General features: G+C 49.9%; 1 protein-coding gene across 1 annotated transcript in view; it reads left to right on the forward strand.

Annotated features, from left to right (window-relative positions):
- The first annotated feature begins 1,976 nt into the window (after positions 1-1,976).
- Positions 1,977-23,192, forward strand: part of LGI2 (leucine rich repeat LGI family member 2) — a 32,522-nt gene continuing 11,306 nt past the window's right edge. The window contains exons 1-7 of the mRNA XM_038533560.1: positions 1,977-2,179; positions 3,969-4,040; positions 6,018-6,089; positions 8,129-8,200; positions 13,336-13,407; positions 14,138-14,307; positions 20,111-20,275. Of these exons, the coding sequence (XP_038389488.1) occupies positions 1,977-2,179; positions 3,969-4,040; positions 6,018-6,089; positions 8,129-8,200; positions 13,336-13,407; positions 14,138-14,307; positions 20,111-20,275 (826 nt within the window). The remainder of the gene's footprint in view (positions 2,180-3,968; positions 4,041-6,017; positions 6,090-8,128; positions 8,201-13,335; positions 13,408-14,137; positions 14,308-20,110; positions 20,276-23,192) is intronic.

The raw sequence follows: 23,192 nt of genomic DNA on the forward strand, positions 1-23,192 counted from the left end.
AGGCACTCGCCCCTCCTTTCCATAAAGCAGCAGCCCATCCCTCCTGAGGCAGGTGTCTCTGACGTGCAGGACACACATCCCGGGGTGGGTCCTCGCGCCTGTGGCCCTCCCGAGTGTCTGTGTCCTCAGCCCCCAGCACCGGGCCGGGCCGGCGGGTAGAGCGTCTGTGGGATGCCTGCCACGACAGCAGTGAGGGCCCGACACAGCGCGGGGCCTGGAGCAGGGTCCTCCTGCCGGTGTCCTGTGTGACCTTGGGCCAGAGAAGAACATCTCTGGGCTCAGGTGTCCCATCTATAAAATGGGGAGAGCCCCTTCCCGGAGTAGATGCGGGAATTAGATGATGCTGCGCCTAGGCTGGTTGCCGTGGCTGCTGGGGCCGGATAAGCAGTGTCCTGCACTGAGTGTCCAACTCCCTCCGCCAGGTCACCTATAACAAGGTCGCTTTCAGTTCCGGAGCCGCTTTTGCTGGGACAGTAACCCCACGGACCACGTGGTGTCACTTCTTTAGGGCCATCTGCCCAGCTGGACTTCAAGCTCCCTGAGGATCCCTCTGGCCTGTGCCCTCGTCCCCTCCCACGGTGGCCAGCCCAACTTGTGCTCCAGATGTTCAAGAGACAGTGATAACTGATGATTCCGATTGTAATAACCTTTTCTAGCAGGCGCTACCTCTTCTGGGTATGCTGCTGCTGCTGCTGCTGCTTCTTTTTTTTTTTTTTTTAAGATTTTTAAATTTTATTTTATTTGGGTGTGGGCGGGGGGCAGAGGGAGCAGGAGAATCTGAAGCAGGCTCCACACCCGGCACTGAGCCGGATCCAGGGCTCCATCCTTGAACCCTGAGATCAGAACCTGAGCCCAAACCAAGAGGCGCCCCTCTGGGTACCCTAACGCACAAAAACGATTTTCCTCCGGGTTAGTAGCCTGGATGGTGCCCTTGATCCCGTCCCCTGGGCAGTTTGGGCTCTTGGCCCTTGTTTTTGGTCCTTCTTTGGCCATTTTCTTTGCTTCCCCCAGTGCGCACCGCCTTGCGTGAAGGGTGCGGCGCGCGGGGGGGGGGGGGGGGGGGGACGGTCCCAGTCCCTGCGCTCCCCCGCCGGCCGGCCCGCGACTGGCCTTTCCTGGGCCTCGGTTTCCCCATCGGTGAATTGGGGAGATGGCCGGGACCTGCCTCGGCAGGTTAGCGGGGGCGGGGGGGGGGGGCAGGCGGCAGCGCCCGGGATGTACGGGGCCCCCACGTCTGCCCGTCCGCATCCCGTCCCTGGGGTGGGGGCGCGGCCGTGAGCCCGCAGGGAGCAGGGGGCTCTGGAGCTCTGGGGCCAGCGGTAGCCCCTCCCCCCCGGCAGCGGGCACCGCCGAGCCGCGTTTCTGCCCCATCCCCTCGGCGGGGGGGGGGGGGGGGGCTGAGCCGGGTCACCCCGGGGCGCGCCCGCACCGCAACTCCCGAGTCCTCCCCGAAGCCCGCGCGCAGCGGGTCCTCCCGAGCAGCAGCAGTCCCGCCTGCTCCCCGCTCCTCGGTCCTACTTTTTGGGGGGCGGGGGGGCGCCCCAGGTCCCGGCGGAGGCAGCCCCCGCCTCCCGCGCGCTCGGAGCCCCCGCGGCCCAGGGCGGGGGAGGGGCGCGGGGGGTCCCGGGCCGGGGCGGCGCCTCCGCCGAGGTCGCCCAACTTTTCCCCCGCGGCCCCGGGGAGGGTCCGGGGAGGGTCCGGGGAGCTCCGGGCGGGGCGGGCGGGGGCGCGGGCGGGGGCCCCGCCGTAGTCATTGGCCGGGCGGGCGGCGGCGGGCGCTGATGTCAGGCGGGCGCGGCGGGGCGGGGGCGGGGGCGGGGGCGCGGGGGGCGGGCGCGGGGCCGGCGCGCTGCTCGGCTGCGGCTCGGCCTGGCAGTCCCGCGGCGCCCGGGCCCTCGGCGGCGGCGGCGGCGGCGGCGGCGGCGGCGGCGCTGGGGCTGCGGGCGGCGGCGCTGGGGCTGCGGGCGGCGCCGGGCATGGCGCTGCGGCGGGGCGGGCCGGCGGGGCGCGGGCGGCTGCTGCTGCTGCTGCTGCTGGGCGCCGCGAGCCTCGTGCGGCCGGGCGCGCAGGTGAGGCGGCTGGCGCGCTGCCCCGCCACTTGCAGCTGCACCAAGGAGTCCATCATCTGCGTGGGCTCCTCCTGGGTGCCCAGGACCGTGCCGGGCGACATCAGCTCCCTGTGAGTGCCTGCGACCCCGCCGCCCCCGCCGCCCCCGCCGCCCCCGCCGCCCGCGAGACCCTCTCCGCGGCGGCCCGGCCTCTTCCCGGCGCGGGGGAGCGGGCGCGCGCTCCGGGACGGGGTGGAGCCTCGGGGCCCCGGGAGGGTGCGGGGAGCCCCGGGCGGGCCACCTGCCCCCGACGCCCCCGACGCCCCCGACGCCCCCGTCGCCCCCGTCCCGGGGTGGGGAGGCTCGCGCCGACGCAGTCCCCGGGCGCGCGTGGAACGGAGCCCCCGAGTCTGCGCGTGGCGCCCCAGGGGACCCCGGGGTGCGTTAAAGTTTGAGAGGAGGGGCGGGTGTGCAGGGGCCGCAGGGGCGAGGCCTGGCCGGCCCACCTCGCGTCCCGGGCGCTGGTCCCCCCCCCCGCCTCCCCGGACCTGTCCGCGCTGCAGGTCGGGAAGCGCCCGAGGAAAGGCACGCAGCCCCTGCAAGTGGGGGCCACCTCGTGCGGCCCCGGAGGGGGCAGCGCGCGCTTGGCAGAGCTCGGGGCGCGTGGGGTCCCCAGGCCAGGGCCCGGGGCTGGAGGGCGGCCGGGCCTCTTGCCCCCTGCCCCTCCGCACAGGATGCTGGCTGCTTTTCCAGCCCTGGAGGAATTGCACCTGCCAGGAGGTGCTTGCAACCTGCCCTCGCCCAGCCTCTCAAGCCCCACTGCCGCTCTCCTAACCGCAGTCCCGGGGTGACCAGGGGCGACCAGGGGCGAGCAGGGGTGACCGGGGGCGACCGGGCCCTGTCTGTACTGCTGGGAAGTGTTGGCGGCCGAAAGCACTTCCTCTGCCAGGCCAGGGAGCTGGGCCCATGCTCGCTCAGTCACAGAGGCAGGGAGTCCCAGGGGTGGAGTGGCCCGTGTCCCTTGAGCTACCCCGCCCTGCCTCCCACCTCGGACAAGGTGCAGGGCTGAAGGGGGTCCCGTGGGCATTCAGAGAAACTCAGGAGGGTGTGCCGGCAGGAACAGAGGACCTATTGGATTCCTAATGTGGCTAAGTCAAGTGACGTGGAGGATTCCAGAAATTAGAATTCCCCTTGTTAAATCCTTTAGAACAGCAGCTGCTTAATTGATCTGCATGTTAACAGAAATCATTTAGAACTAATGTGCTGAGGTCCTGCGGTGGCCAGAAAGGACAGGGGGCCTGGGGGAGACAGGAGTCCAACGGCTTGTCTCCCCCCCCCACCCCCCATTGACCATTCTATCTGGCAGATGGCATTGCCTCCCACCGCACATTCAAGTTCAGGTGTTTCTTGAGTTTTTTCCCCAAGGCTTTCACAGTGCATTTAATCAGAAGAGCTCTGAGTGTCTTTCAGAGATGTGCTCCCAAGGGGGATGCTTGATCCTACCCAGGAGTTTCCCCTGCTGACATTAATGCTGTGTCTACACAAACAGAATCATGGGCAGAGGTGAACTAATTATCCATTTTCAGCCAGGGCCTCCTGTAGTTAAGAAAAGGAAGTGAGGGGATTGATTTCAACTTGCTGAGATAATGTCTGTGGAAGGCGCTAGACTGATGGTAAAGGTTTCTATTATTCAGACTAGTTTTCATATTGATCCAGCGCGTTGGAAAATGGCTTGACTGTTCTCGTTTCTACCCCTGCGAAGCTCCTGGCCGACTATTTAAAGCCTCGTTCCTGAGTGGAGGAGCTTGAAATACAGGTGGAGGATGAGACCGGTTGCCCATCCTGCAATCACTTCTAAAAACTAAACAACAACAACAAAAAACAACCCTAGGCCTTGTTTTTGCTCTCTTTTGCCTCCAGGAGCCTGGTAAATGGAACATTTTTGGAAATCAAGGACCGAATGTTTTCCCATCTGCCTTCCCTGCAGCTGCTGTGAGTATGGGAAGTTCTCTCTGAAAACGGGCATCCTCAAGGTGTAGTCCTGGGAGGAGCAATCTCTGCCTCTTTGGCGTCACTCCTTCCTCAGATACCCCAGTAAACTCTCGGTGTTAACTTGTCCCATGGTGTCCCCACTAGCTGAGTCTCAGGGTCTTTGCTCAGTGTCTCTGTCCTTTTTTTGACACATGTTTTCCTCAAGGACTTTATCATAGATCCCAACGGCCGTGTTTGGTAACTGGGGACAGGATTACACTGAATGATCGTCTGAATTTCACCTAGATCAAGTGTTTCTCAAACACCTCACGTGAAAAGAAACCCTACATTTTAGACTCTTAATGTATCTCTGGAAATAGAAGTATTTTTAGTTGACCGAGTATGGAAACTATTGGACAACATACTATACATTTTTTAAAAGATTATATTTATTTATTTGACAGAGAGATAGAGAGAGAACACAAACAGGGGGAGCAGCAGAGGGAGAGGGAGAAGTAGGCTCCTGACTAAGCAGGGAGCCCGATGTAGGATTCGATCCCAGGACCCCTCAGATCATGACCTGAGTCAAAGGCAGATGCTCGACTGACTGAGCCACCCAGGCACCCCATACTGTATGTTTATATGGAAATTTTTGTTTAATCATCCCTACAAGGAGAGCATTTTTTATTTCCCCCTTTGGCAGACAAGAAAATTAAGGCTCAGAGAAGTTAAGTAACTTGTGCAAAGTCCCAGCCAGAATTCTTTTTTTTTTTTTTTAAAAGATTTATTTATTTGAGAGAGAGAGAAAGAGAGAGCGTGAGTTGGGGGAGGGGTAGAGGGAGAGGGAAAAAGAGAATTTCAAGCACATGCCCTGCTGAGCGTGGAGCCTCGAGAGGCTCCATCTCAAGACCCTGAGATCATGACCTAAGCTGAACGAAATCAAGGAAATCAAAAGTCAGATGCCCAATCGCCCAACAGATTGAGCCACACAGCCCCCTCCCCTACCCGCCGCCCGCCCTCAGCCAGAATTCTAACCCACACTCGTAACTGCTCTGCATCCAGCCGCTCTTGGCGAGTCCTCATGTCATGCCTGGTATCCCAGTTCAGTTATTGTTTGCTGATGAAAAGAAATGTCCAAAAAGCAGTTTTCAAAAGCAAGTCAGTGATAGGCAAGGTCATGAGTACATAGCTCATTCTGTTTATTCTGTTCCTCAACCTTGAGATGAGATTAAAAATAAGCAATGTACTACAGAAAAATATGAGGAAATACCCTATGGGAGGTCACTTCTCATCCTAAATAAACTTTATGTTGATATTTTTGTTCTTGGAACGTTATGGACCTTACTTAGAACATTGTACTTAACATTTTAAAGTCTGTGATCTCTTGGAAATTGTGGTTCTATTAAAATATACTTTCTTTGTGCTGGAAATACAGTTTTAGGTATTTCACCGAATAGACTGAAGTGGTGCCTAATAGAAACCTATGTGCTGATAAAGAGTCTTCTCAACATTTCTTAGACTTTTTTATTACTTCTCACGGGAATGTATAATATAGAAGAAAGGATTTTTTATTTTTTTGGTCTCAGCTTTGTGACTTTGGTCAAGTCACTTAACTTCTCTAGGCACCAATTTCCCTAAAAGAAAGAGTCGGATTAGGGCCTTTTAGATCTCTGAGTCCATGATTGCTTGTGCATGATGAATCATTCACTGGCTGCTCAGTTGTGCTGAGCATTAGAATGTTTTGAGATACCAGTTAGCAGGTCTTATTTACCGAGACCCACGGGAGGAAAGGGAGGAGCAGTGGGGGTGACCAGAAAATCTAGCCCAAAGGAATCCACTTGCCATCCGTGAGTTGGGCTGTGCACCGCATGAGCCAGCCGTAGGCTGAGAAGAGCCCATGTTTGCCTTGGATCAAAAGACAGTGAGAGAAACAGAAAGGGTTTCCCTATGTTAGTCAAGATGTACATCTCTGCGCTGAAATCTCTCCTGTGCTTCCAGATTGCTGAATTCTAACTCGTTTACCGTCATCCGGGATGACGCTTTTGCTGGACTTTTCCATCTCGAGTACCTGTAAGTTCTGTGCCTTGTCCCTTTGCTGAGCATTTGGTATGTCCACAGAATTGCTGTATTGCTTTCCAGGCAGGAACGGCATCTCTTAGGGAGCTTAGGGGTGGAGAAGATGGAGAAAACCCCATTCTCTTTTCAGCACTGACCTTTTTATAGTTTACTTGTGTATAAACACGCTGGGACAGGAGAAGGTTGGAGACAAAGCGGGTGAAAGCAAACAAAGAAGGAAAGATAGCCTATTCATTCTCTGCTGACATTTAATTTGGCGTGTAGTAAGCACAATTGGAAATTGCGTTGGATATTTTTGCCTCTCATAACTACGCGTGGATTTGCTGATCGGCCAGAAATAAAGCTGAAGGATTCGGAGGGTTACTCATTTTTAAGAGAAGTCTCCCTGTATGGGGATACCCTCCACGTTTTTAATTGGGCGATCCTATTTCCCCTTTGCAGTATCTCCTGTGAGCTGCTGCTGAGAGCCTAATTTTATTTTTTCTTCTTTAAAAGAAGAGGGTTATTTTTTGTTTTTTTTTTTTTCTTTCTTTTTCAGATGTTGCAGGGTTTTTTTTCCCCTAGCAATGAGCTTTGCCCTTGCTCTGATTTCGTTTTCCATTTGCCTCTCCCCACCCCCACTTCATGTCTTTTTTCCCCCCTTAAATGCTTTCATCCTTGTCTTTTGTAACTTTGTAATAATATTAATCCTGCTATCAGATGGGATTTCCTTACTTAGCATTCAGAGGGATTTTTAAAGCCTTGTCTCTGCGTTCTTATCTGAGGTTAACAGGTAGATGTTTGAATTCTAAACACATCCTGAGTCTAAGAAAACTGCTGATTCTATGTCCTTAGGAAAGATGTCTCTGAAGGATTTTTTTTTCTCCAGGGTGCACATAATAGGTATAGTTTCATAGCAGCCTGATAGTATACGGAATACGGAAAGCAGGCTACGACTCCAGTGCTAAAGCCCAACTAGGTTCTAGCAAAGCCCACGAACGGCTGATGGAGGTAGCAGATGTAAAGCTATCGGTTTTCTCCTGTGAGTGGTTCATCTTACTGCCAAGGTTATTGAGGGGAAGTTCGCTTATCTGTCTGTACTGAAGTCTGTTACTGAACAGACCCCTGATTAAAACAAAAACAAAAACAGACATCAGCCCAAGAATCAAGGACCATTTCACTAATGAATGGCCTCGTGTTGCAAAGCCTCTCCTTTGGACAACCTCCTGAGAGACCCTCTTACATTTGATGTAATGGGATGCCGTAAACGAAAATTTAGTTCCCTGTGGTCCTAGGGAAGAGTTGGAGCACATTCCCTTCATGCATTTCCCATAAAGACTTTAAAGCATGGTCAGAGTTATCCCAGCAAGGTCCTGTGTGCAAGCCCTAAGCCAGTTTAGCACAGAGCAAGAAGTTTGGCCCACACTCAGCTTCATTATGTTTCCTCTTTCCTAGTGGCTTAGAGATCTTGCGAGAATCCCTGCCTCATTCCCCATTTGTTCAAGGATTAGATCGTGCAGGACATGCTGAAGTCAAGTTTGCCAGAAGCTGAGCTTAATGGAATTCTCCCTCCGCAAGAACTTTAAGACCGAGATATAAAACAATGGGCTCCCCTCAAGTAACCACGATATTAATGAAAGTATTAATAGCCGGGCGCTGTGAAATGCAAGAAGGTTGGAGTGGGGAAGATGTCTGGAGGCATTCCAGCCTTGCAGAGATTTAAGAATTTCTTGCCTTTGTACAGGGCATTCTTTTTTCCAGCACCCCCCCACCCCCACCCCCAAGATGTTGTGACCCACGTTGCCAGCTCTGAATGTGAAGACTTCCATGCCGCTGCTGGAGGGAGTGCAGAGCATGGCCTTGTGTGCACGCATTCTTGCCCACAAACCCCGCTCCCACTTGGCATCTGGTGCAGCTGACCTGATCCTCAGAGATGAATTTTCTTAAATTCATGCATGCTTTTAGGTTTTGTTCCGAGTATCGTGTTTTGTTTTTTTTTTTTAAGAGATATTAAGTAGAGAAAATCCAGCTGAATGATTTGCTCTTCTCTTTAGGTTTATCGAAGGGAACAAAATAGAAACCATTTCAAGAAATGCCTTTCGTGGCCTCCGTGACCTGACTCACCTGTAAGTCCTATGAAACACGTTGTGAGTCCTTTAATGGGTAAAGGAAGATCCACTTCCTGGTCCCTTGCTCTTTCTTGACTGCGTTGTCCATATTGCTAGCATTTTCTCAAGGAAACTCATTTCCACATTGCCCCAGAGGTTTCTGTGTTGTTGATGGGATGGCAGCCCTGAGTCATTACTCATGCACTAGGCTTCATTATCTGTTCTATCATCCTGAATGGCCCTGATGGACCACGTGAGTGTACGTGTGACACAAGGAGCCCTATGAGCAGCCAGCCCAGGCTGTGTGCTTCGTGAGCCTTCTCCTCTTTATCTTTCGCCACACTTAGCGCATCTCCATTTTACAGATTTGGGAACTGAGGCTCCCGGGAGTCACTGAAGAATGTTGACTGCAGGCTCAAAATTAGGGTGAAGTGGAATAGAGACATTTTTGTGGCTCCTCTCATTTGAATGCAAATGGCTTTTTCTTTAATGTTGGATTAATCTGCAGCTTAAGCTAAGCTCTCTGGCTTCTTTAATAGCTTTCTGGAGGAAAAAAAATTAAACAAATTGATTTGAATTGGCATATCGGAATGAAGCAAGTATGCACACTTGGCAAATTTAGAAAAGTGGGAAAAAATTGTGGCCATGTTTACGGAAATGTAAAAATAGTCATTGTCTTGGGAGGAGAAATTTATTAGTCAGGAGCAGGGCCCGTGTGCTTGATAGATAGTTTGTGATTAAGATAACCTGTCTCATCTCGGTCATGGAAAGAATATTGGGAGAATAGGAGGCCTTCAAGTGGGGATTTGGGGCAGGGGTGATAGAGCCTTCTGCAGGTGGAGCCCAGGCTGATTCCCATCTGAAGAGATAATCATTTACATCAAACCCCGAGACAGGCAAAGGTGTCTGTCAACAGGCTCACGAGCATTTGGTTCTCGAAGCCGACCAAGCAGAAGGCCTGCCTGAGTTCAATAAAGCTTGTGGAGTACGGAGATGAGGGAGGAATGTGGGAGGTACAAACATCTGGATTGGCTCCATCAATTCCAGAGAGCGTAGCCTCTCATTGCCATTATTGCTCTAGGTGTTCCTTCCTTTCCAGAAAAGTTTTGCTTTGTTGTTGTTGTTTTGTTTCATTTCATTTTTTTTTCAGATTGAACCCGGATACTAAATCCCCATATTCCTGTAGAGGGTAAGATAAGGGATTTGGAGTCTTGTAGACTTGGGTTCAAATCTCAAGGACATCATTTGTGAACATTGCTTAGCCTTTCTGAGCCTCAGTTTCCTTATCCTGAAGATAAGGGGTGATTATACTGACCCCATAGGATTGGCGCACATGGTGGGTTAATGCTGACTTGCAAAGCATCCAGCCCATTACCTGTGGTAAATGCTTGAGGGCTCAAGGTATGGTTGGCGTGGTTACCACCGTCATCATCAACAGCAACATCTTAGAGTTCCTCCGCTCATTAAGAAGCTTCGATTTTATCCATGGACTGTTGCGTTGCCTTGGCAGTGTGAGACGCCAGACAGGGTCTGCTAAGAAGACAGCTGTGGGTGTCTGGAGAGGAACAGCTGTGGCCAGATAAATCTGGTTCCCAGAAGTCAGGAATGAGGGGCTTTGTTTTTTAACAAAACTCTGGGCAGATCCCGAACCTAAGCAAGGTCCATGTGACCAGCTGAGTTAGCCCAGATGTCAATTTTCATTTGACCAATTGGCTATGGGTCCTTGGTCTGAACACAGGTGTGACCATGCATGTATCTTTGCACATGTTTGCTCAGGGATGCATAGACTTCTATACGTGGGCAGATACCTGTGTACCCGGTGTGTGTACATAACCGTGTGTGCATGCTTGTTATTTGTGCACACACATGTATATAACGTGTACATATGTGTTAAGAGGCACCTGCTATTCTGTGTGACTGTAGAAAGCAAGAGTCCTTTGCTTGGGTATTCTTTTTTTTTTTTATCTAGAGAGAGAATGTACACGGGAGGAGGAAAGGAGGGAAGGGATAGAGGAAGAGTGAGGGGGGAAATCAAGCAGACTCCATGCCCAGTGCAGAGCTCGACACGGGGCTTGATCTCATGACCCCTGAGATCATGACCTGAGCTGAAGTCAAGAGTCAGATGCCTAAGGGACTGAGCCACCTAGGTGCCCCAGGTCCAGAGTACTTCTGCAATAATGCATCCATCCCAGTGTGCATTGCCATCCTGCAGGGAAGCCTCCGGAGCCGCCTCTCCCTAGCTCTCGGGGCTCATTTCCTGAAATGTCTGCAGAACATTGATCTCTTGTGCACACCCAACTCATCCTATTACCGGGCCTTTCCTCACATCTCTTCCCTTGCCCAGGATGTTGTTTCTTCTATCTTCCATCTCCTATAATCTGCTTTTCCTTCAAAGTGCAGATTAAGTTCTGTCTCCCCGATGGAGCCTTCTTAATCTCCGCCCTGCCATCCCGTAGCCCTTGCTCTGGCTCTATGCACCCAGCACTTTCCAGCCGCAGTGGCCGTACTGGCTGGTACTGTTTCATGATGTCAGTTTTCATCTCCCCAGCCGCAATGAAAGCTCCCTGAGGGCAGGGCCCAGGCGGATCATGGCTCATTAACTCTGTTCTCCCAGCGTCTAGCTCAGGGCTGAAGGCCAGCAAGACCTTCCTTCCGATTCCCTGATTGATCAATGAGTTAGTTCCTCACTGAGTTGTGTTTTCCTTACCAAGTCTGCTTCTGGGCAAGTCAACCGACTTTTAAAATTGACTCCTTAGGTTGGAGATGTAGGTAGTAATTAAAGCATTTAATAGATTGTTTAACGAATGAACCAGTCCTCCCCACTTCCTCCTTGTTTTTGTAAACACTTAAGCAAAGAGAGCAAAGAAGTCACTATCTGGAATTTGCTTAAGTATCTGTTTTTTATCTTTTATGGATTTTCCCAACACCTACAGGCTCACATTCTTATTCTCAAGAAACATAGATCAGGTTTCAAAGCATCGAAGAAGCAGTCCCAATCTGTAACTAAAATCTAGGACATTTGTTTTCCAGCAGTCTTATAAAGCCCAAGGGACAGGTTGCCGTTAAGTAGTTTCAGAAATGAAGTAAGTGCCATAAATTTGTAGACAAAATGAAGTGGAAAGTGAGATGTTATGCACTTAGCATGAGTGGGGCGGATAGTCCATCTAAATAATTTGGCTTCCTGAAATCTAAATTGAACACTTGGAAAGGTTGCTCAACCTACGGCTTTCTTTTTTTTTTTTTTTTTTTTGGCTTTGACCATTCCATATATTCTCATCACTTCAGTGTAATGCATTTTAATTAACTAAAAATATTTAGCTAAATGATTAATCTTTAATAGCTAAAAACAATTGTTTGGACTTTCTAGAAAAAGCAACCATCAACCAGCAAAACAAGACAGACATCTTTTTTAATTTCAGGTAGCTTCTCCTAGGTTATGTTCAGTGTGATTACACATTCAGCCTATTTTCCAACATCTTTAAAAATGTACTAATCATTTAGGAAAGAAAGGTGAAATAATAGATGAGATTGTATTTTAATCCATTTGTTGTTACCAAGGTGGAAAAACACATAATTCTGAAATGATAAGGTCTCCCCATATTCTTTTGGTCTCTTACAGCAAGAATGTTTAGGTTACTATGGGCTCAGGGCTTTCTCTGTGAGCTGCTGCTGAGGAGGGAGGAAGACCCATTTCTTTAATTCCTCTTTCTGCAGTGAGTGGGTCACCAGGATGCTACAAAAGGCTAATTTCATATATATTTTTTAAAGAGGTTGATGCTGAATTGCCTGCATATTTATCATTTATGAGTCTTGCCGTCTGTACTCACCCGTGTAAAAAAAACCCCACAAAAGTAGGCATCAGTTTCTTGGCTGACTCACATTAGAGCATGATGCCCCAGGAGGCGAAGCACAGACTCGATGTACGTCTTTCAACACCACGCATCTTTCTACGTCAACAGCCCAGCACATGGACATTCATCTTCAGCAGGATGATGACAGGGCACTGTGTGATCCTGAATCATCAGAAAAAGAGTTGACAATATTCGTTCTTCCTGGAGAGGGGGAGCAGACTAAGACATTTTGGAAAGCTCTTCAACACTAAGAGCAAAAATGCCAAATGATTTCTGATCAACCTGCGTTAATGAGAAAGAGAAATTGATCTCATTCGGTTATACCCTGAACATTATAGTCCGTTAAGATTTTATATTATCATGGGGTTAGGGCTGAGCGTCTTTATGTAAAAGAGTATTTACGGAATCTCTTCGTGGAATCACAAGTAATAGAACTCACTCTGATGGACTGTGAGGGAACTTCTTGGACAGGACTGTACATCTTTTCTTGTACCTCTCTGACTTATGTGTGTCATTCATTCACTCAACAAAGACTTAATGAGTGCCCACTCTGGGCCAGGCACTGTGTAGATGCTAGGGATGCAGATGTGGACAAACACAAACCCCTTTGTCCTCGTGTCACTCACGTATAGGGAGGATACACAGCCAAGAAACAGACAGGTAATTAAAATGTGTAGTATGCCAAGGACAGTCGTGCAGTGAAGATCAACAGAGCAGGGAAGGGAGGTAGTAGAGGTCAGGGCAGTGGTGATCATTGAGAACAGACCTAAAAGAGATGGTGGCGTGAGCTGTGTGGGTATCTGGAGGAAGAATGTTCCGGCAGAGGAATCACAAGCTCAGAGGCCTCAGGGTGGGAGCGTGCCTTGACTATCCAAGCAATAGCAAGGGGCCAGTGTGGGTGTTCTGAGTAGTCAGAGATTCAGTCCCATAGGTACATGGGAATGGGGGTAACTTGACAATGGAGGGTCTTGCGTGTCATCAAGGGGACTTTGGCTCTTATTCTGAGAAACAGAAGATACCACCCAAAGTTTGATAAGTGTATATAAGTAAAGAGTTTAATAAATGCCTTTTTAAAACACACAGCGAAAAACCTTACATTGTGCTCCAGCATCTATAGTGCTGTCTTTGTGTAACAAAACTCATTTCTTGATCTTGGTATCGATGATCAGAGCCAGAAATTCAATGGCATTGGGCTGAAGAGGTTTAGAGCTCTGTTTTAAATCATTAGCTTTGTTTAAGGGACTTTGGAGTGACAGGGCATGAGGATAATAACCACATTAAAATATGACTTTCTTGTTCTAGTTCTTTGGCCAATAACCACATAAAAGCGCTCCCAAGGGATGTCTTCAGTGATTTAGACTCTCTGATTGAACTGTAAGTAAGGAAAATTAAGTTTATGTGTGCTTGTCGTTGGGCTCCAGTTAATCCTGTCTTTAGGCTCCCCTCGCCCCATCGCTGCATTTCTTTTATGTTGTAGGTAGAAGTCGGTAACGGAGAGTGCATGGGGGGAAACAGCATACAGTTTGTGTTAGGTCTTGCTTTGTTGGGATACACTTGGTACCGTTAGGCCAGGGTAAGATAAGCTTGCTGGTGTGAGATTTCCTTTCTCAAGACAGCAGATCCCTCTGCCTTATATTCTAGTGTTTGTCACTTCTTACTGGACATTGTTGAACAAGATCTTAAAGTTTCGATCGTGTTCGTGAAAGCTATCTTCCTATAATGTCCTGACTTTGCTTGTGAGAACCTGCACGTGTGTGTGTGTGTGGGGGGGGGGGGGGCGGGAGGGAGTTCTTCCGTCAACCCTGTCACCTCCTCCCCATTTCCAGCATGGTGTGGCGACAGTTTCAGGAGAGTGAAAAAGTGGTGATACGTGAGCTCTGAGAGCTCTCTGTGGGCTCTACTTAAAATCATGGGCACCGAAGATCATTAAATAAAGTCAGTGAGAAGTACAAGAAATAGGATGCATTAAACGCAAATTTTTTACATTTTATTGGGTGGGGGTAGTAAATACATCAGGATGTTAAATAATGTTGGCGTTTCATATGACTGCTGAGACTTTTCAGGCATATCTGTTTCTCCGTCTATGTGTTTTGTGTTTTGTTAGTGACTTAAGGGGCAATAAATTTGAATGTGACTGCAAAGCCAAGTGGTTGTATCTGTGGTTGAAGATGACAAATTCCACTGTCTCCGATGTCCTCTGCATCGGTCCACCAGAGTATCAGGAAAAGAAGCTAAATGATGTGCCCAGCTTTGACTACGAATGTACCACTACAGGTATTCAGAACCTCTATCGTTGAAGACTGTTATGGAGAATAATCCCTTTGTTTTTCTTTTAGAACATCCACAGGGAATGGAGAAAAGTGGGTATAAAGGTGTTCTGTCCAAATTATTTTAGGCCATGTTTAAGCGCTTAAAATAAATGAATCGATGAGGTGAGGATATTATCTCAACAGTTTGGAAGGATTTTTGTTAACTGCCCTTTGTTTTAATTCTGATTCTTTACAAAATTCTAATTTCTCTGAGGGTTTTTAAATTAAAAAAAAATTTTTTTAAGGGCCAAAAGCTATAAACGGGTGAGTTGGGCATAAGCACATTTACAAGTCAGGTTTCTTGGAAAGTCAGTGTAAAGAGGCCCGCATTCCTGCTCTCTTGATCCACTGTTGACACTCTTCTCCTGATTGAGTAATATGAAGTTTACTGAAAATTCAGCTAATAAATATCAGCTTTTGTTTATTTATCTTTTTAAGATTTTATTTATTGATTCATGAAAGACACACAGAGAGAGAGGCAGAGACACAGGCAGAGGGAGAAGCGGGGAGCCCGATGTGGGGCTCGATTCCAGGACCCCGGGATCACGCCCTGAGCCGAAGGCAGATGCTCAACCACTGAGCCACCCAGGTGTCCCTAAATACCACCCTTTAAAATCTGTGAATTGCTTTTGTCGTTCCACCTAAAAAGCGATAACTTGGTGGATTATAACCAATGGCAAAACAGAAACATAAGTGAACAACCAGTTATCTAAAGAAAAAACCTCACACTGAGGAAAAATGCAAAGAAACTTTGAATCTGCATTTTTTCCAGGGCCTGCCTCGAGGTTTCCATTTATACATTTCACAGGTTACAAGGCAAAGTTAAAATACTAACTGCCTCCACTGTCACATCTCGTAGAGAGCAGGTGAGTGTCTCTGTCGGAAAGGCCTATGTGGAGCTTCCACGGCTTCTAAAGCCAGATTTTAAAGGAAAGCAGATCAATCCCCAGTATGAAACCTGCTTACCAAACTTATAAAAATAAACATTTCAGCTGAGAGTTGATATCTACAAAGCCTCAAGGCATGTCAGTGGGAACAGCAGGCATGAGACTCCGAAAACAGTTACAGAAACTCAAAAGGAAAAAAAAAAAAAAAACCCACACAAAAAAACAAAACAAAAAAACCCTCCAAGAACAAGCTGTGACATTTAGGCCAGTCCTACTGCCACCCACCAAACAAATAAATAAACAACAACTCACAAAGTAAAAACTATTTCTAGATATCTTTGTAAATAGGGGACTTTACAAAATTTTCTCTTTGCCGGGAGAAAACCTGCAGGCTTGTGGGCTGCCCTAGACTTCCAGCATGGACCAGGGGCTCATTCAGCTGTGTAATTGGCAGGTGCCCTTTGGCCAGTGGAGGCCACGAGCAGGTTATTTATTATATTGTAGAGCAGTGCAATAAATCAGAGGTCATACTCAATGACATTTGCACCAAAAGGTGGCGTTCAAGGCCATTTGGTGTGAAATGCCAGACCACAGCTCACTGGGGCTCCTGTGTGTCTCTTCTCCCGTTTTTCTGGAGAGTTCCCTAAACCCCCAAGTGAAGGGAGCCCCTCTTTCATTGTTTTCTTCATACCTGGCCATACACTTTGCCAGTCTCTGGGAGAAATGACATGGGCTATGCCGAGGGCCCAGGAACAGGGAATAATTTATATGAGAAAACATGATTTCTGATGTTAGGGCCCTGGGGACGGTTGTAGAAATGATCTGGGCTCTGAGAATTGTCAGAGGAGTAGAGAGGGGGGCTTGGAACCAAGGTAGCCAGGTCTGGAAACCTGTCCTAAACCCATAACCCATGGGGCAGCATGAGCACCAGCCCCCCTAACATTTTAGGATATCCTCTCATATGCATTTGCTTTGCTAGAAACCTTCCTACTAAAATTTAGATAGTCAGCGCTGCTCCCTGGTAACAGGGGGGTGATGATTCTGTCTTTGCTGTTGTTGTATCCCTTTAGACTCATGAACAAATTAGCTTCTGCTCATGGTTTCCTCCATCAAGAATAAATGGGGTAACCAAGCTGTGACCACCCCCAGATATAGTCCCTGCCCTTTAAGAACTAAGTTAATAAATCATGAAGGTTGCTTTTTTTGTTTTGTTTTGTTTTTTGTTTTGTTTTTTTGGTTCCTGTCTTCCGCTCCTATCAAGCCTCAACCTTCGGTGCTCGATTAAAGGCTGGGAGGATGGGTGGCAGGTGGGAAGGCCCAATCTGAGAGCCCTGGTACTATGATGGCATCCTCGCTACATTTTTGGGAAGAAGCACATTCTCTGAGGGCATTATTTTTCTCTTAGCTCAGATTTTCGGGAATGGAGTAAATTCCTCAGGTAGAGGAAGGAGAGGAAAATCCTGTTCTTCCCAGAGAGAGGAAGATCCTCTTGGCCATTGTGTTCTGGCACCGGGTATAATTAACAGGCAGCACCACCGCTGGACTGTTTCAGCTTCTAGATTAATCACGGTCTTCCCTTAAGTCTATTTTTAACCACCTCAAAAATCCCTGTTACCTACTCATGATTTCCCCGTGTTAGGTGGATAATTCACTAAATTCCTTGGAGGGAGTGAATTTTGCATCCTAATTGTCCTGTTAGCTTCCCCATTTCTGGGCTGATGAAATGCAAAGAGAAATAATGCATTAATGTGCAGTTTCTCTCCCAATAGGATCGGCGTCATGTATAATTTATTTTCTGCAAGTGCTATAAATAGCTATGTAAAAATCTGTTGATTCCAGTGGGAGCAAGGCCTAAATTGTAAGCGTCCCACTGACATCATGAACTTAATCCAATGTGAATGGAAGTGGCAGCGCTTTTTGCAGAGAATGCCATTAATACTTTAACACTAGTAAATTGATGTCATATCAACATGTGTATTGTTGGAGATCTTTGCACGACGAATGTGCTTTTGCCGGTCGTGAAAGATGAATTAAAATGGAGATGGGAGAGGATCTTTAAATTCCTCCCACTCCCCCACCCAATACATAGCGACCAGTCTTTGTCTTTTAGACATTTCTTCCTGTTTCTTCCTCTTCCTCCTCCTTTTTTCAGGTTGGGGGGCGGGGAGGAAGGGGAGAAGGACTCTCCTATTAAGAATTAGATTTATAATCCAAATGATCTAACAGGCTGTGTTGTGCCAGATAGTCAGCATATAGAAAATATTATGAAACCAATGTTTTGGGAAAACAAATGAAAATAGAACCGTTGAAAGCTAGATTTGTAAAGTGCTGTCTAATTTTGGCAGCTTTCTGAGATTTTTTTTTTTTTTAATAAAAAATCTGAAACTTTCTGGTCTGCCCTTTAAAGAGCCTGCATTTTTCAGCAAATGCTCATCTTTCGGAGACCAGAGTGCAGGTGGGAGCCTCGGGTTAGAGGCAGGAGTGTTTGCAACCTTCGGGGCTCTCATTAGCAGAAGGCAGCCCGAGGGGTAGAGGGGTGTGCGGCTGTCTCGGAATTAAAAGGACGCAGCCGTGTTCTCGGAGTCCTGTTCCGGAGAGAGAAAAGGAAGCAGATGAGGACAGCTACCGTTTCCCTTTTTCTGTTTATCTACAGGTTGAGATTTGTGTGATTTTCCTTATTGATGGAGCAGCACTGGGTACTGGGGGCGGGGGTGAGAAATCAGCAGGGCGGGGGGGCCTTAGTGGTTCTTCCCAGGAGTTCTCCCAGCAACCCAACATGCTCATGGCTCTACAGCATACAAAGCTAGGACCTAAAACTATTATATAAAACTCCCCTCAAGGCCCACAAACAAACAAACAAACAAACAAACAAACAAAAAAAGCCCCCCAAATAAAACTCCCCATTTGTGAGGCTCCGCTGCTAACACTTACACTCTCCTACTTAGTCTCTACAGTGTCCTCATGGAATAGGGGTCACACTTTTTTTACTGAGGGGGACCCAAGCTCCTCGCCCAGGGTCAGAGCTACAGATACAGGCGGGTCCCTGGAGGCCAGCCCGTCCTACTGAAAGCCTCAGCCCTTCCCGATGTTCCCCACCCTGCCGTGGGGGTGAGCGGCTCCTGCCACTTGTCCTCGCTGTCCCTCGGCTACTTCTCGCCATCAGGGTGCAGAGGCGGCCTCCCCTCTCTTTGCTTCTTCCTCGTCTCCCTGCACCTGTGCGCGTCATTCATTCATCCCCAGCCCTCCCACACTCCTCCACCAGCAAAGCATTTATTAAGCACCTACTGTGTGCTCAGAATAGGGCTGGGGACACCTCCAAGAGCGGACCGGTATTGGCCAGCCACTGTGTGCTACGCACGATGCTAAATGAGTCAAGGTTATAAGACGATGAAGAGACGAAGCCAGAGGTTAAATAGCTTCCCCAAGGTCACTCAGCAAGACCTTGGAGTCACAGCGATGCCGTGCGAAGGGCAGGTCCTCAAGAGACAGCGCGGTGGAGGCAGACTGTCCTTTCTCAGCCCTCAGTTCTGTATTTATGCAGCACCTGCTACGGGCTAAGCCCCGACGAGGGCGCTTCCGCCAACATTTCCAGTGTGGCCCTGCCATCAAGCCTGGCAGGTAGGAACCGTACCCCCAGGTGGCCCATGAGTCAACTGAGGCCTTGGAAGGGAAAGAGTGTGGCCCGGGTCTCAAGTGCAGGCGGGGCTCCAGGGGGTCCAACTCCAGGCAAAGTGCTCTTTCTTGCACCTCTTGCTGCTCTCACTCCCTCGGCCCTGCTCCCCTCTCCGGGCCCTGACCTGTGGGCACCTGGGCAGCTGCTCTTCTCACCCCCGCTCCCCGCTCCCACCTCCCCACTGCTCAGCGTCTCTCCCTTCCTTCCCTGCCTCTGTCCCCCTGCACTGTCCTGCCTTTGCTCACCACTGACTGGCCCACCCCCGTTACGGCCTGTCTCATGTGACATCTGGAGGAGGCTCCCAAGTCAGAATGATTTCTTGAGTGGCCACCAAGGGCTTAGGCCATGGAAGGCCCTTGGAGGGTGGGACCCGGACCTGTCCTCAGGAAGCCCTGGGTTCAGGAGACACGGGATGCAGGCTGTGTGGCCTGTGGCCGGGCACACGCCCTCTCTGAGCTTCAGCTTTCTGTGGAAGGTTCGAGGCCCTGAGATCATTCCCCAAAGCTGACTCTGAAGTCGCTTTGCTGGAGGGCCCATCATCGCCAAGAGTAAGATTTAAACAGCAGTGCCGGATTGGGAGTCCAGTGACTAGGAGAGAGTCCTGTGCATTGGATCTGGGAGGGCTTTGCAGAAGACCTGGGGCTTGGGCACGCAGGGCGAGGGCTGGGTGGGCAGGAGGTGGGCAAAGCCAGGGTGTTCTTAGAGGAACCACTTCCCGTAGCCAGACATCCACCATCCTTTTACCCTGCGTGTGTTCAGCCTGCCAAGAAGCAGTGTACACTGAGGCATCTCTAGCTGAAGAAATAACTTACTTTAGGCTTTCTTAGTGGTTTCTTTCAAAAGATTTTATTTATTTATTTGAGAGAGAGAGAGAGCATGAGCAGGGGAAGGGCAGAGAGAAGCAGACTCCCCGCTGAGCAGGGAGCCCAGTGTAGGGCTCTATCCCAGGACCCGGGGATCATGACATGAGCCAAAGGCAGATGCTTAACTGACTGAGCCTCCCAGGTGCCCCACTGTGTTGGTTTATTTTGTTTTATTTTTATTCTTTCTTTATTGGTTCTCTAGCCTCCACACACACCCACTACCCTTGTACCCCTCCACCCCGGTCCTCTTCGGAACCAGTGCTACGAAGGGAAGCAGGTTACTGGTGGTGGATAATTCCCACGTGGGATCTCATGGAGACTTTTTTTTTAAATACCCATTCCCAGATTTTGTTGTCCATCAGACTTTGCCCTACCAGTCGGTTTCGGTGGATACGTTCAACTCCAAGAATGACGTGTACGTGGCCATCGCTCAGCCCAGCATGGAGAACTGCATGGTGCTGGAGTGGGACCACATCGAAATGAACTTCCGGAGCTATGACAATATTACAGGTGCGTTGTGACTCTGATCAGATGTACTGACCTCATTTCATTGTGGCCTCAAGCCGGTGAGAGAAGTGGCATCCTGTCATCCCAAGAAGGGAAAGCGTGGCCCTGACTTGGTGAGAATTGGGGAAGGCATTCCAGCCCACCCTCTTCTCTCGGATTCCTTCTTGACTTGGCCAGTTGTTGGTGAGAACAGAAACGTGGGGTGGGGGTCTTATTTGTTGTTTGTGATCCTTTGAAAAGGGTGAGAGTGTGGGTCGCATATAGTGGGAGGCATTTTCCAGTAGTGGGGAGAAATCACTGGAGCACCCCTCAATCCTGAGCACTTAGGGCAGCCGAAGGCCGCAACTGCTTTGTAGCAGCTCAGGATACCTTTGACTTCTGTTAAGGTGGTGGTTAACTAAGATGCTGACACACACAGGCACATGTGCTTATGCACACCTGTGCACATGCATGGACACACGTCCATCCATGCATACACACAGGCACACACCATCCATGTACGCACAGACCACACCCATCCATGCATGCACACACAGACTATGTCCATCCATGCATGCACGCACAGGCACACATCATCCATGCACACACAGACCACACCCATCCATGCGTGCACACACAGGCACACACCCACCCGTGCATCCACACAGGCACACATCCATGAATGCACACACAGGCATACACCCATGCATGCATGCACAGGCACACACCATCCATGCACACACCTACCACACCCATCCATGCATGCACACACAGGCACACATCCATCCATGCATACATACACAGGGACATGTCCATCTGTGCATGCACACACAGACCACATCCATTCATGCATGCACACACCCATCCATGCATGCACACAGGCATGCATCCACAGGCACACACCCATCTATGCACACACACACAGGCACACGTCCATCCATGCATGCACACACAGACCACGTCCATCCATGCACGCACACACAGGCACACATCCATCCATGTACACACAGACCATGTCCATCCATGCGTGCACGCATAGGTACACACCATCCATGCACACACAGACCACACCCATCCGTGCATGCACACACAGGCACACGTCCATCCGTGCATACACACACAGGCACACACCCATCCGTGCATGCACACACAGACCACATCCATCCATGCACGCACACACAGGCACACATCCATTCATGTACACAGAGACCATGTCCATCTATGCATGCACACACAGGCACACACCCACCCATGCATCCACACAGGCACACATCCATGCATGCACACACAGGCACACACCTGTGCATGCATGCACAGGCACACACCATCCATGCACACACAGACCACACCTATCCATGCATGCACACACAGGCACACACCCATCCATGCATGCACACAGGCATGCATCCACCCATGCACACACAGGCACACACCCACCCATGCACACACAGGCACACACCCATCTATGCACGCACACACAGGCACACACCCATCCATGCACGCACACACAGGCACACTCTATGGCTTATTCTTGCAACCCCCTTGCCGGATCCCGGTGATCACTGCTTCCTTTTAATAAATACAAACAAAATAAGAACAAATGGCTCTCTCAATTCATGCCTTTGGCTTGAGACCTGGTTAATGCCTCTTTCTATGTTGTCAGGAGCCCAGTGTTTTTGTGCTACCAAAAATGGGCTGTGTACTTGCTTTTTGTTTTTAATTTGTTTTTTACTTGCTTTTTAAATAGGTAGGAAAAGTCAGACTAATCTTTTAAAGACTTCTCATTTATCAAGTGCACTCTGATAATAATGCTGACTTCACGGACAGCACCACGGTGGCCCAACTGTCGCCCTGGGAGAGGATTTCCTTTAGTGGTTCCTGCTTTGGAGTTAGAGCTGTAATTTGCTGTTGTGGCGAGAAGCAGATCATGTAGAAATCCCGGATGAGGAGGCCCGTAGGAACCTCTCAGGTGCAAAGCGGTTCTGCAGCAGGTGCAGGGGTGTAGGGAGGCAGGGAGAGCATGGTTTCATGACTCCCTGCCTGAGCAGAGATGCTAATGAGCCTAATCTCCACTGCAAGGAGAGGTCTGTGAGAGCCCCAAGCACTCCAGGAGTTCCGAAGATGCCCTGGTGGGTGAGCCTCTGCTGTGTGGCCACCTGAGCTGTGCTCCCCAGAGCAGCCCCGCTCCCTCCGAGCACACAGGCAGCCCAGAGCACTGGCTGCAGGTGAATCTGCCCAGGAAGCTGAGGCCTTTGTCCCCTGGACCCAGGCCAGAGGGCGAAGGGGGAGACATGCTCTCCACCTGCTTTTAGCTTCCCTTTTTTTCTAGGTGTAGAGGTTAGGTGAGGGATGAAGGGGCTGGCCCCTTGGCCTCCTCTCCTCCCACCCATGCTGGGAGGTGGGAGCATGGGGAAGCTTTGCTTCATGCCCAGGTAGGCTGCGGGAGGGGGGCTCCACACCAGTGCTTGTTGCTGAGGCTGGTTGCGGGCCTGTGAGGTGCCAGGCACTGGCTTGTCTCCTTGGAAACTCCCAAGAGCCTCTTGAGGGATTAGGGTGGGTTGCCTGCCCGCAGGGGGCCGACAGAAGCCCAGCTCAGTAGGAAGGTGGCATAGAGATGATAAGGAGCTCAGGTTTTGAGCACTGATGAACGGGGATGGGACTCCCACGACTCCACCAGGTGCTGAGATATAATATGGGCCGCGGCCTCTGGGGCTCGGTGTTCTCTGTAGAATGGGCAGTGCGTGTACTTCCTATGGACGTTGTGAGGATCGGTGAGTGCCAGGCACAGAGCAAGTGGTTCTTTTAAATTAATTTTTTTTAAATTTAATTTTTGCCAACACATAGTATAATACCCAGTGCTAATCCCATCAAGTGCCCTCTTCTGTGCCCGTCACCCTGTCTCCCCATCCCCTCCCACCTCCTCCTCCTTCTCCTGCTGCAA

This window comes from Canis lupus, chromosome 3, assembly GCF_011100685.1.
Source record: "Canis lupus familiaris isolate Mischka breed German Shepherd chromosome 3, alternate assembly UU_Cfam_GSD_1.0, whole genome shotgun sequence".
Classification (NCBI taxonomy): Eukaryota; Metazoa; Chordata; class Mammalia; order Carnivora; family Canidae; genus Canis; species Canis lupus.